General features: G+C 63.9%; 1 protein-coding gene across 1 annotated transcript in view; it reads left to right on the top strand.

Moving 5' to 3' along the window:
- The first annotated feature begins 735 nt into the window (after positions 1-735).
- The window catches only part of LOC308227902 (dedicator of cytokinesis protein 2-like), a 48,570-nt gene continuing 36,468 nt past the window's right edge, over positions 736-12,837 (top strand). The window contains exons 1-21 of the mRNA XM_080630825.1: positions 736-828; positions 2,466-2,549; positions 2,627-2,667; positions 2,859-2,914; positions 3,007-3,103; positions 3,171-3,319; positions 3,599-3,734; positions 3,813-3,967; positions 4,229-4,310; positions 5,196-5,331; positions 5,726-5,801; positions 5,935-6,014; positions 6,275-6,400; positions 7,241-7,365; positions 8,080-8,178; positions 8,495-8,567; positions 8,831-8,934; positions 10,978-11,167; positions 11,893-11,990; positions 12,088-12,177; positions 12,726-12,826. Coding sequence (XP_080486951.1) covers positions 786-828; positions 2,466-2,549; positions 2,627-2,667; positions 2,859-2,914; positions 3,007-3,103; positions 3,171-3,319; positions 3,599-3,734; positions 3,813-3,967; positions 4,229-4,310; positions 5,196-5,331; positions 5,726-5,801; positions 5,935-6,014; positions 6,275-6,400; positions 7,241-7,365; positions 8,080-8,178; positions 8,495-8,567; positions 8,831-8,934; positions 10,978-11,167; positions 11,893-11,990; positions 12,088-12,177; positions 12,726-12,826 — 2,141 coding nt within the window. The 5' untranslated portion in view covers positions 736-785. The remainder of the gene's footprint in view (positions 829-2,465; positions 2,550-2,626; positions 2,668-2,858; positions 2,915-3,006; positions 3,104-3,170; positions 3,320-3,598; positions 3,735-3,812; positions 3,968-4,228; positions 4,311-5,195; positions 5,332-5,725; positions 5,802-5,934; positions 6,015-6,274; positions 6,401-7,240; positions 7,366-8,079; positions 8,179-8,494; positions 8,568-8,830; positions 8,935-10,977; positions 11,168-11,892; positions 11,991-12,087; positions 12,178-12,725; positions 12,827-12,837) is intronic.

Here is a 12,837-nt window from a genome sequence, read left to right as displayed (position 1 = left end):
TTGCACTGTTGAGGCCGGTGCACCGACGGATGGGAGGGGGCATCCCCAGGTGGCGAGGCTGAGACCGTGTCCCAGCAGTGCTCATCCGGAGCAGTGTGGCTGGGGAGGGACTTCTGACTGGGGCCTGCAGGGCCAGGCCAAAGGGAATGGCTTTAACCTGCCAGAGGGGAGACTGAGCTGAGCTCTTAGGCAGAAGCTCTTCCCTGTGAGGGTGCTGAGGCGCTGGCCCAGGGTGCCCAGAGAAGCTGTGGCTGCCCCATCCCTGGCAGTGTTCAAGGCCAGGTTGGACACAGGGGCTTGGAGCAAGCTGCTCCAGTGGAAGGGGTCCCTGCCCATGGCAGCGGTTGGAGCTGGAGGAGCTTTAGGGTCCGTTCCAACACAGTCTGGGCTTCTGTGGTCTGAGCCCAGAGATCCCTGTGCTTCTTGACTGGAGCTGCTCTTGCTCCCTGCTCCAGCCCCGTGTCCTGCTCTGCCGGGCCCTGGCAGCGGTGCTCAGCTGCAGAGTCTCATGATGCAGCAGCATCACCCAGGGCCAGCAGCCCCATCGCACCCCGTGGTCAGCACCAGAGACCCATCAGAACCCAGGCCCTTGGGGGGTGCATGGCGGTGCCCTGAGGGCTCCATCCCCATCACTCAGCACGGTCTGGGTGGGCTCCGGAGCCCCCGCTCCGTGTGCTGAGGAACCGGAGGTTTGCACAAGCCGGTGAGCCCCACGTGACCCGGGAGCAGCGTGGCGGCAGGAGGAACCCACGGCCACCCCGTGCCTGGTCTCCACAGCCCCGGCCATGGCCCCGTGGCTGCCCACCAAGGAGGAGAAGTACGGCGTGGGTGAGTCACCGCATCGTGGTGTCCCAGCCTGGTTTGGGTTGAAGGGACCTTAAAGCTCCTCCAGCTCCAACCGCTGCCATGGGCAGGGACCCCTTCCACTGGAGCAGCTTGCTCCAAGCCCCTGTGTCCAACCTGGCCTTGAACACTGCCAGGGATGGGGCAGCCACAGCTTCTCTGGGCTCCCTGGAGGGGTGTGGGGCTGGGAGGTGCTGACAGTGACCCCGTGGCCCCGCTGGAGTGCGCTGAGACACGGTGGGTGATGGTGGTTGGGCGATAGTGACTGGTGTGGGGGTGCAGGCGGGGACCGTGTGCCCCTGATGCTGGGGCAAGAATGAACCCCGGAGCCAGTGGGGGGCTGTAGGGTCGGTGATGGGGACCCAGGACACGGGGCTGAGAAAGGCTGGTGATGGCAGCACTCATGTCCCTGGAGCAGGGCTGATGCTGAGTGGGATGGGGAGCTGTGGGGAGCTGTGGGGCTGGTGCTGGGTGGGATGGAAAGCTGTGGGGAGCTGTGGGAGGCTGTGGGGCTGAGCAAGGCTGGTGTTGGCTGGGATGGGGAGCTGTGGGGGGCTGTGGGGCTGAGCAGGGCTGGTGCTGGGTGGGATGGGGAGCTGTTGAGAGCTGTGGGGCTGAGTGGGGCTGGGCAGAGCTGTGGGGCAGGGGCTTGGCACAGGATCCCTGCAGAGCTTTGGGTTGGGCTCAGCCTGTTGGGGAGCAGAAGCCTCCACCCGAGGGATGCTCAGTGTGTTAAGGCAGTTGTTGGCACACGGATGAGCTGCTCTTGAAGCAGTGTCTGGGGGCCCCGGAGCCACCTCTAACTTACCCCAGTCCTGTGTGAGCACTCGCTCCCTTCCCCGCACTGGCCGTGCAGCCCTGTTCCTCTTCCCGTTTCTGGTCGGGGCCGTTCCCGTGCCCTGCCCATGCTCTGCGGCAGCACCGGAGTCAGGGCTGAGCCCGCGGGGTCCTGGGCAGTGCTGGGGCTGGGTCCCGCTTGTGCCTGGTGGAATCCTGCCCTAGCTGGGCCTGGGGGTGGGAAGGGGCTGGGCGCTGGGTGCTGGTCCCCGTGGGCAGGACAGAGGGGCGGGAGGTCCCGTGGCACCTCAGGACTCCCGGTGCTCCAGGCGTGCTGTGGCCAGCGCGAGGGATCCCGGCGGCTCTGGGGGTGTCTCAGGAGGAGCGGGCCTTGGCTGGGGCTGGGCACAGGCTGTGTCCCAGGGGGGTCCGGCACGGCCGCAGGGGACTGACCCCGCCGTGCTGCGGCCAAGCCCGCGCTGGCTCCGCCAGGCAGAGCTGTCGCTGTCTCCGCCGCCAGGAACAGCGGCAGCGCAAGCACAGCGCGGCGGGTGCAGCTCACGGAGCCTGCTCCAGCGCGGCCCCATTCACGCTCCTGCTTTCCCTGTGCTGCAGGGACCAGGGTCCCTCCCATCCTGCTCCGTGCCTGCCTGGGGGTCTCACCCCGTCTGTGTGGGGTTGGGACCTTGCTCCATGTCTGGGGGCTGAGCGATGCTCACTGGGCTGGTGCTACCTCCCGTGGTGGGGCTGCCCATGGGATGCCCCAACGGACACTGTGCACAGGGCCTGGGGTGAGGAGGGATCCGAGGTGGGGCCCCCCATGGCTGCCTTCCCCTCTCCTGCAGCCGTGTGGAACTTCCCCCGCACAAGCGAGCATCACCTTGCGCTGCACATCGGGGAGACAGTGCACATCCTGCAGGCCTCCGAGGGTAAGGGGCTCCCTAACCCTGCCCCTGCCCTGTGCACCCTGAGCCTCGCTGACACCATCCCCTTCTCTCCCTGGCAGGCTGGTACCGCGGGTACTCGCTCAGGAACAGGGCTGCCTGGGTAGGTGAGGGCTGCTGGGGAGATGCAGGCACGGTGGTGTTTGTGGTGTCCCTGCTGGGGACACGCACCGGGCACCCTGTGACGTGGCCAGGCTGGGACCCTCTGTGGGACCCCCGCTCCTGGTGCAGGGAGCACCCACCGCGGCCCATCTCCTAACACGGGGTGGTTGCTGACAGCTCTGGCTCCCCTAGGGCATCTTCCCGGCCTCGCTCATCCACCTGAAGGGTGCCGTGGTGGAGCGCAGGGGGTAGGTACCGGGCACGGGCACAGGCACGGCTGTGGGTGGTGGTGCCCATCTCTGGTGCCGCAGGGCTCCAGGCTCCCTGTGCCCCTCCCCAGGACGGAGGAGAACGTGGTCCCCACCGAGATGCCCATGGTGCAGGAGATCACCACCACGCTGCGGGAGTGGGCCACCATCTGGAAGCAGCTCTATGTGGTGAGCAGTGGGGGGATGTGGGGCCTGGGGACACCAGGGCACAGAGGTGACGTGGGTGCTGCCACAGGCAGGGCAAATGGAGCGGTACGGTCGTGTGAGGCAGATGATGTGTGAGCTGATGGAGCGGCGCTCACAGCTGCTCTCTGGGACGCTGCCCAAGGACGAGCTCCTGCAGCTCAAGAAGGAGGTGACCAGCAAGATCGACTACGGCAACAAGTGAGAGTGGGGACGGGGCAGAGGGGGACTGGGGGTCACCCCTCTGCTGCAGTGTCCCCACTGCCCTGTGGTGGTCAGTGAGCGTGCTGGTGGCTGTGTAAGGCACCGAGCCAGAGGCTAGTGCCTGGTGCTGCTGGTTCTTGTCCCCTTGCCATGGATCTGCTGCTCGTGGGGACCCATCACCCTCTGTCCTGCACCCTCATTCCCCATGCCCATGAGTGGGCAGGCAGGTCCCAGTGGGATGCACAGACCCATGTCTCCCCATCCCATCCCCTGCAGGATCCTCGCGCTGGATCTGGTGGTGCGGGATGAGGATGAAAACATCCTGGACCCCGACAGGACCAGTGTCATCAGCCTGTTCCAGGCGCACAGGAAGGCTGCGCAGACCGTCACGCAGCGCATCCAGGAGGAGATGGTGAGGTCCTGGCACGGTGCCCCGCGCAGGGCTGTGCCATGGGGCCGTGCCGGGCGCTAACAGCCCGGTGCCCCGCAGAGCCCGCAGCAGATCGTGCTGGGCTGCAGTGCCCGCCCGGCCGCGTCCCCCTGTCACAGCCTCTACCTCTGCGTGCGCAACTTCGTGTGCAGCATCGGGGAGGAGGCGCAGCTGCTGCTGGCGCTCTACGACCCGGCCCAGCAGCGCCTCGTCAGGTGGGACCCGGCCCCGGCACCCCGCGGGGTCCCCGGCCTGTGCCGGCCCCAGGTACCGCTGGAGCAGCCGGTCCCTGTGTGTGGTGGGAGCTGGCAGGGGACGGGCACTGCCTTGCTGAAGGGCTCCAGCCCCTGTCGTGGTGTTTGCTCATGGGCTGGTGCTGGCAGCCTCATCCAGCACAGGGACTCTGAGCCCCAGCTCTGCGGTCCTGGTGCCCGGTCCCCTCCATGGACTCCTCACTCCATCACTTTCCCTCGCAGTGAGAACTATGTGATCCGCTGGGCCAGCACCGGGGTGCCCCAGGACATTGAGCTGCTCAACAACCTCAGGGTCATCTTCACGGTGAGCGCACCCTCCCTGGTGCTGGTGCTGCTGCTGCCGGTGCTGGTGCTGCTGTTGCTGTTGCCAGTGCTGGTGTTGGTGCTGCTGGTGCTGCATTCCGCACCATGCACAGGTCCCTTGAGGCTCCACTGCAGCCCATGTCCCCTGTAAGCAGCCGCATTCGTGCTGCTCTCTCTATGCCGCTCATTTCTCCTGTTGTATCTGCACAGACCCCACTCCTGGCACCAGGATGAGGCATTCACCATGAGGCTGCCCTTGCAGCCCCCCGGCCCAGTGGCTGGTTTCTGGGTGTCCTCACCCCCATTCCCGCTCCGTCCCTCTCCGCAGCAGCTCCTGTGCAGTGGGAGGTGCTGAGGCAGCATTTTGCCTGCTGCGGCAGTAGGGCTGGGCTGAGCTGACCCTTGTGAGGGCCGGGAGGAGCCGTGGATACACGGATGAGCCAGGAAGGTCTTTGCTAAGAGCAGCATCAGCAGGTCCAGCTCCCCCGGCTCTGCCGCCTCTGCCTCTGCTCGCTGCTCTTGTCGTGACACCATGCGCTGCAGCGCGACCCTGCCCCATGCTCCAGCCCCATGGAAGGTTCTCGCACAGGGCAGCACCCACAGGACCTGTCCCCCACGGGAGCTGGAGCCTGTGGCCACCCCACCAAGCCCTGCCTATATCAGACCTGCTCCCTCCCAGGGCATTGCCTGGCTGGGGCGCCCCATGAGGCCGCTGGTCTCCACCAACCCATTGTCCCCATCCCTTGGGTTTGGGGTGATGCAGTGCGTGGGCACTGCACCCCCTGCTTCATGTCCTGGGTACCCCACAGTCACCCAGTGCCGGCCGAGGCACATCCCCATGCGGTGCTGCCCGTGCCAGGCTCACGCAGCCCCTTGTTCCCCCCAGGACCTGGGCAGTAAGGACCTGCAGCGGGAGAGGCTGCTCCTGGTGTGCCAGATCATCCGGGTGGGGCGCATGGACCTGCGGGAGAGCCACAGCCGCAAGCTCAGCACCGGCCTCCGCCGCCCCTTCGGCATCTCGGGTGAGGGCAGCGGCCGCAGCCAGGTCTGCTGGGGAGAGCCCCCCAGCGCTGCCCAACCCAGCACCCTCAGAACCCCCCTTGGCCACCCAGCTCCATGGGGCTCCCAAAGGGTGCTCAGGCATTGGAACAGGCTGCCCAGAGCAGGGCTGCAGTCACCGTCCCTGCGAGTGTTCACACACTGTGGAGATGAGGCCTCAATGCCAGGGGTTAGTGGTGGCCAGTGCTGGTTGGACTGGATGAGCTTAAAGCTCTTTTCCACCCTGGCTGGTTCTATGATTCCATGGCACAACTGCCCTGGGTGCTGCTCCTGGGAGGGTTTTGCACAGAGGACCCTGGTGCTGGGTCTGTGTCACCCATGGCAGCCACCCAGTGCCACCACCTCTGTGCACTGCAGTGATGGACATCACGGACATCATCAGGGGGAAGTGTGAGAGCGACGAGGACAAGCAGCACTTCATCCCCGTGCACTTGTGAGTCCCGGGGCAGGTTCAGGGGCTCCAGTGGGACTCAGGGTGCTCTGGGTGCTGGTGCCTGGCTGTGGGCAGCAGCGTGGGGGGCACCCGGAGGGGCCCTTCCCAGATCACTGCTCCCTGATGTCCACAGGGCCACTGCTGACAACGATTTTCTTCACAACATGATCAGGAAAGCGGTGGAGGGGAAGGACATCAACCACAAGGGACAAGGTAGAGCCCCCATGTCTCTCATGTCCCCAGTGTCCCCCATGCCACGCTGCCGGCACAGGGATGCTGACATGGCAGCAGGCATGGGTATGTGCTTTGGTGCTGGATGCATGTGGAGCCCCATGTAGGGATTGTCCCAGCCACTGGGGTTGGTCACTGGGAGCTGAGGCTGAGGCAGGACCTGGCAGGGCTGGTGACTGGGCCCGAATGGGGATGAGCCGGCCCAGGCCCTGGGGCTGATGTCCCACCTCTGGCCTGGGCAGGGTTCTGGCTGTCGCTGAAGGTGCTGTGGGGGGACATGAGCCACGTGCGGAAGCAGCACCCGCACCTCGTGGACCGCAGCACGGTGCTGGCGCGCAAGCTGGGTTACCCCGAGGTCATCATGCCAGGCAAGCAGCGGCGGCGGGGGACCGCGGGGGGGCTCTGGGGTCTCAGCCTGGGCTGTGGGGAGCCCCATTGCAGAGGGACCCGGCCGCACTGATGGAGCTGTGCCCCTGGAGCTGCTGGAGTTGCTGATAACCATTTGTAGCTTCTATTAGGAGCTAAAGGGAAAGGCAGCGATAATGATGTGGGGTTTGCACAGGGAATCAAATCCCTGTTAAATACTTGTGTCCTTCACTGCTCTGGGCTTCCAGCAGCTCCCTGGTACCCTCCTTTGCAACCCTTGATGTAAAGTTCCCAGCAAAGACATTCCCAGCCTCACACTGTAGTAAAGAAATGGGATGCAAGTGAGAGAAAGCCCCTTGCATTGTGCCTGGGGTTGGAGGGGTTTGGTTATGGGCAGGTGCCACAAGCTGCTTCCAGCCCACAAGAAATGCTGGGTGTGCAGAGCTGTTAATGAGAGCGTCTGCCTGGAGAAGGGAAACACAGGAGCCACATTTGGGTGCTGGGGAGGGACCTTCATCAGGGACTGTAGTAACAGGACCAAGGGTGATGGGTTCAAACTGAAATAGGGAAAGGTCAGGTTGGAGATAAGGCAGAAGCTCTTCCCTGTGAGGGTGCTGAGGCCCTGGCCCAGGGTGCCCAGAGAAGCTGTGGCTGCCCCATCCCTGGCAGTGTTCAAGGCCAGGTTGGACACAGGGGCTTGGAGCACCCTGCTCTAGTGAAATGTGTCCCTGCTCGTGGCAGGGGTTGGAGCTGGGTGAGCTTTAAGGTCCCTGCAGCCCACCCCGTGCTGTGATTCCTGTGTGATCCTGAGTTCCGCGTGGGTTTTGCTGTGGCTGCCCCAGGAGACGTCCGGAACGACATCTACCTGACACTGGTGCAGGGTGAGTTCGACAAGGGCAGCAAGAAGACGCAGAAGAACGTGGAGGTGACGGTGTGCGTGTGCGACGAGGAGGGACACGTGCTGCAGGTACAGGCTGGAGCACGAGGGCTGTGCCCATGGCTCTGCTTTGGGCGCGGGCAGTGGCTCTTAGTACATTGGTGCCAGTGCCGGTGCCAGCACGGACCAGCTGGAGCACCCCCTTTGGTTACTGGGGCAGCCTCTCTGGTTACTGGAGCCCCTGTAGCTGCCCTTGAGAATAAAGCTCCGTGAAAGTGCTGGAAAGGGATAGAGAGGAAATCCTCCTGTCCATGGGGAGAGCCAGAACCTGCGGCCACCCCGCAGCCCCTGGGGATAGGATGTCCCAGCTCTCCATCGATGGGAGAGGCAGGAGGGAGGGATCGGGGGGGTTCAGGAGGATGCGGGAGGCTCAGACCCTGTTCCCTGCCCCAGGGCTGTTCATTGCCTGTTCTTCCAGGCTGTTTCCTTCCATTTCAAACATAATTCCCAGCTGGCCCCTGCGGGACAGGTTGTGGGTTGCTGAGGGTCCCATGGGCAGCCCCACCTCCTTCTGCATCCCTGAAAATGCCCTTCCCAGGGCAGTGGAGGTGATGGGATGGGGATGGGGAAGCCTTTTGCTGCCTTCTGAACCTGGCTGGGATGGGACAGAGGAAGAATGCCTCTGTGCTGGCTGGGGGGGAGTGGTGAAGGGGCAGCAGTGCTGGGGGGCTCAGGCAGGACTCTGAGATGTGAGCAAAGGCTGAGGGGGACACCAAGGCCTGACCATGCTCTGCCCCCCTGCAGAACATGATCTACCCCGGTGCGGGGGTCAGGCCGACCAGCGAGTACCGCTCTGTGGTCTACTACCAGCAGCGGCATCAGCACTGGATGGAGACAGTGAAGGTTTGTCCTGGGGCCAGGGGCAGCAGGACCCGGCTGCTGCGGGGGGTCCCCATCACGGGTGATTTTCAGGGTCCCCAGCTCAGGAAGATGCTGCCAGTGTCCCGAGGACCCAGAGACCCCACGCTGGGTGCTGCATCCCTGGTGCTGCAGCACTGCAGCTGCTCCCCGTGGGCCTGTGGCCGTGCAGCACCAGCCCTGCACAGCACTGGGGGCTGTTCAGCACCACTGGCTCAACGGGGAGCGTGGGGTTTGGGTGTCAGTGAGGGACCTTGCCCAGCCGGGCAGCTCCTCACACAGGCTCCATCTACTCTCCCAGATTGCTGTTCCCATTGAGGATGTCCACAAGACCCACCTGAGATTCACCTTCCGGCACCGCTCCTCTAGTGACTGTGAGTGTACTCTTGGTTTGGGAATTCCTGCTCGAGCGAGGCCAGAGGAGGCCATGGAGCTGCTGTGAGAGCAGCTCCAGGGCCTGAAGGGGCTACAGGAAACCTGGAGAGGGGCTTGGGCCAAGGGCCTGTAGGGACAGGCCAAGGGGAATGGCTTTAACCTGCCAGGGGGGAGACTGAGATGAGCTCTCAGGCAGAAGCTTTTCCTTGCCCATGCAGTGCTTCTGCCCTTGAGCTCCTCCTCACCCCATTCTCTGTCTCAGCCAAGGACAAAAGTGAGCGGATCTTCTCCATGGCCTTCGTGAAGCTGGTACAAGCAGATGGCACCACACTGCACGATGGGGAGCACGACCTGGTCCTGTACAAGGTACGGGGACACAAACACAGACACACGGACACACACACAGATGGGGACACAGACCCCCACTGATGTGGGGATGCCTCAGGGGGCAGCTGCCTCCCTGAGGCTGTGTTCAGGTCCCTGCTGGAGCCGCCGTGCTGGTGACACATACCCAGCGTTCCCCAAAGGGTTCTCAGTCCTTCCCTGCCTCCCTCCTGTCCTTTCTGTCCTTGGTAACAGAGTGGATGTAGGTGATGTGGGAGGGAACATCCGCAGGCAGGTATCTGCTGCACATTGCCTGGCTTCACCAGTGGTGATCCCTGTGGAACTGCTTGGGTTTTCCTCTGGGAGAGCAGAGGGAGAATGTGGGGAAGGAAAACTTGCCATTCATTTGGAAAACACACTCCGATGCCAGAGTGTGAATGGCCTCACAAGCACTGCCCCCCCCGGCCTTGGTGTCCCTTGCTTGCCTTGGTGTTCCCCCATCCCAGACTGGGTCTGGGGAATGGGAGGTCTGAGCTGGTCCCCATGACAAGGCTGAACTCGGAACGTCCTCACCGTGCGTGGCACCACCTCAGCCCCTCACTGGCCGTGGGGCTCCATCCTCCCCAGGACGGGCCCTTCCCTCCCCAGACCCTCGCTTGCTCTGGTTTTAGCTCAGGTTTCTCTGCTGTTCCTGGCGATGTGACCAGTTTCCCAGGTTAGACCCATCTCCCTCCCTGAGCCCTGCGTCTTCCTGGGGTGAGCAGATCTGTCTCAGTGCTGCTGCGGCAGCTGAGCCCCAGCCAGCACCTCCAAGAGTTTGATGGAGAAATTCTTCCTCTTCATCACAGCGTTTCCCTCTTGGCATCTTCCTTGTAGCCCCTTCAGGAACTGGGAGCGGCTCCAAGGTCTCCTCAGAGCTTTCTTTCCCCCCGGCTCTCAGCCTGGCTCCAGAGCAGCTCAGCACGTGTGAAGCTGTTGTCCTGCCGCTCCTCCATGCTCTTTTCGGGCCAAGCCCCCCCAGTTCTTTAGGTGCTGCCCTGGCTGCAGACCCGGTCCCGTCCCCCCCGTCCCGCGCTGCCGCAGGAGCACCGGGCGCCGCCGGGACCTGCCGCTGCCGCCGGGGGCAGCCCCTGCGGCGCCGCCTCGGTGCTGTCCCTTGGGAGGGCTGTCGCTGCCCTCCCTGACCCGGCGCCTTCAGCAGCGTCCTCATCCCGGAGCGGGGGAAGCTCCTTCTTCCCCGCGCTGGCTGTTTCCGTGCCTTTAGCCCCTCGGAGCTCCCGATCTCGTTCCGATCCGTAACGCGCCGGCTTGAGCCGCCCTCGGGAGCCGTGCGGGGCTCCAGGAGCAGCCAGCAGCGAGCAGCTCCGTGCTCTCCATGAGACCGTCAGCAGGGAGCATTCCAGAGGGAGGGCTCCAGCAGGGGCGCGGGGATGCCCCGTTACCGAGCCGCAGGCGAGCAGCGCAGCTGCAGCCGGGTCCGGCCCTCGGGCCATCCACACGTCCACAGTGAGTCCTCCCGGGTGTTACCTCTTCTTAGTTCTTCAGTTGGAGAGCAGGGGCACAAAGAGGTTGTTCTGCCGCCATGGAGAGACCCTGGCTGGCGCTGGTGGCAGGAGCATCCCACACTGGGATGCTGCTGGCGATGCCATGGGACTGGCTGGTGTCCAGCTGCATGTCTGTCCCTGCGGCATGGCTCCGCCGTGGGCTTCATTCCCGGCCCCAGGCTCCTCCTTGTCACCAGCTGCCACTTCTTGTGCCCTCCTGGGATGCCACTGGCTGCGATGCAGCATCATTCTGGTCAGTGGTCCCAGCAGAGCATGGGCAGGGAACAGCTCTGTGGGATGCTCTGTTGGGGCTGATGTTGGGTGAGACCCTGCGCTGCCTGCACTGGGCTCTACCATCCCTTGGGATTGCTTCCACGTCCCATCCATGAGGATGCTGTCAGTGGGAGCCACCATCACCCATGTGTGCCTCTGCCAATCCCCTGCCCTGGTCTGCTCTGCATGGGGACATGACGTGGGGTCAGATCCCATCCCATGGGGCTCCTGTGGGGCTGCCCAGTGCGAGCCGTGCTCTGCCCTGCAGGGGGACAGCAGGAAGCTGGAGGATGCCAGCGCTTACCTGGCCCTGCCCTCGGTGCGGAGCCCATCTGAGCCCAGGCTCCTCTCCGGCTCCTCCTTCCGTGTGAGCAGCGGCGCGTCCGGCCTGACCGTGTCTGCCCGGGACAGCTTCCAGATCTCCACAGTCATCTGCTCCACCAAACTGACCCAGAACGGTGAGTCCTGAGTTCTGGGCTGCGCTTCTTGGAGGCCGGGAGCCACACCGGGATGCTCCAGTTGCATGTGGATGCTGGGAACGCCAGCAGAGCTGGAATGAAGAGCACTGAAGTACCAGCTGAAGTGGTTGGGGATGCACGGGCTCGCTGTGCTGCTCCAGCACTGCTCTGATGGGGTGTTGGGATGTGCTGTGCTGCAGCTCTGTGTCTCCATTGCTCCAGGCTGTAATTCAGAGGGTTCCTTATTTTTCTCTCCTCATTTGGGTGAGAGTTCTCTTTGGCTCTTTGGTCTCCTGAGCCCTCCTGCCTCAGCAGCACATTAGTTTTCCGAGGCAGAGGAAAGGGAACAAACAACATCAGGCTCCAAGTGTTCCAGGCGTGCTCCTGCCTCAGGGCTGCAGCAGCCGCTGTGGGAAGCTGCGGCTTCCTGGCTGGATGCCCCATCCCTGGCAGTGTTCAAGGCCAGGTTGGACACAGGGGTTTGGAGCAAGCTGCTTCAGTGGAAGGGGTCCCTGCCCGTGGCAGGGGTTGGAGCTGGATGAGCTTTAAACCCAACGCAAACCAGTCCATGATTCCCCCCGCATGGAGCAGCACCGCATCCCCTGGGATGGGGCCTTTCCCTGGGTCTCTGGCTGTCCTTGGCACTGAGGGTGGCACTGGGAGCTGGAGGCCGGCCCATGTCTGGAGCCGGTGAAGCTGTGCTGATGCTCCCGTTCCTCCTGCAGTCAATCTCCTGGGGCTGCTCAAGTGGCGCTCCAAGCCCAGCCTCCTCTCCGAGAACCTCCAGAAGCTGATGACTGTGGATGGAGGGGAGGTCATCAAGGTACAGCTGGGACCTTCCCCACTCCCCGTGCCGGGATCTGCCCTCCCGCCTCCTCCCCTCCCTGCTCCTGTGCTCACAGCCCTCCTGTCTCGCACAGTTCCTGCAGGACACGCTGGATGCCTTGTTCTCCATCATGATGGAGCACTCAGACACTGATGTCTATGACACGCTTGTCTTTGACGCCCTGGTGAGTGGGACCCACATCCCCACGTGGGGTGAGAGTGGCTCTGACCCACTGACTGTGCAGGACGGGCTCGGGTCAAACTGGGACGAGTTTGTCTCAGATCACTGACCTGACCAGTGCTCAGAGCTATGCACTGCCCCTGGCTCCACCACAGTGCCCTGGGCCCATAGAGCCCGGCTGACCCAGCGTGGGCAGGGCTGTGGCTCTCTTGGGCACTGTCCCTACAGCGGACAACCCCAGAAACAGCCAAAGGTGTTTCTGCTGCACCAAGACAAGAGTGACCCGAGAGATGGGAGCAAGGGAGGGTCGGGGTCAGAGCAGCTGCTGGAGGACACAATGCATGGGTTGGTGATGGTCTGAGCTCTGCCCCAGCTGCCCATGAAGTGTCCTGTGGCCGCTGGGCTCAGGCTCACTTTGGGCTTTCCACCTCAGAGCTCTGCCCATGCTGGCAGCAGAGGGCGGGCAGGGGCTGTGGTGCCCCCAGCAGCCCCTGTGTGGGGCCATGTCCTAGCACCCTGCTGCTCACCCCGAGCCGTACCCCCTGCCCCCAGGTCTTCATCGTGGGGCTGGTGGCTGACAGGAAGTTCCAGCACTTCAACACCATCCTGGAGGCCTACATCCGCCAGCACTTCAGTGCCACACTCGCATACAAGTGGGTACCCG

Source organism: Psittacula echo (assembly GCF_963264785.1).
Source record: "Psittacula echo genome assembly, chromosome: 1".
NCBI classification, from domain to species: domain Eukaryota; kingdom Metazoa; phylum Chordata; class Aves; order Psittaciformes; family Psittacidae; genus Psittacula; species Psittacula echo.
Note: the sequence above shows the minus strand (reverse complement) of the source record. Positions and strands in the feature narration are given on the sequence as shown.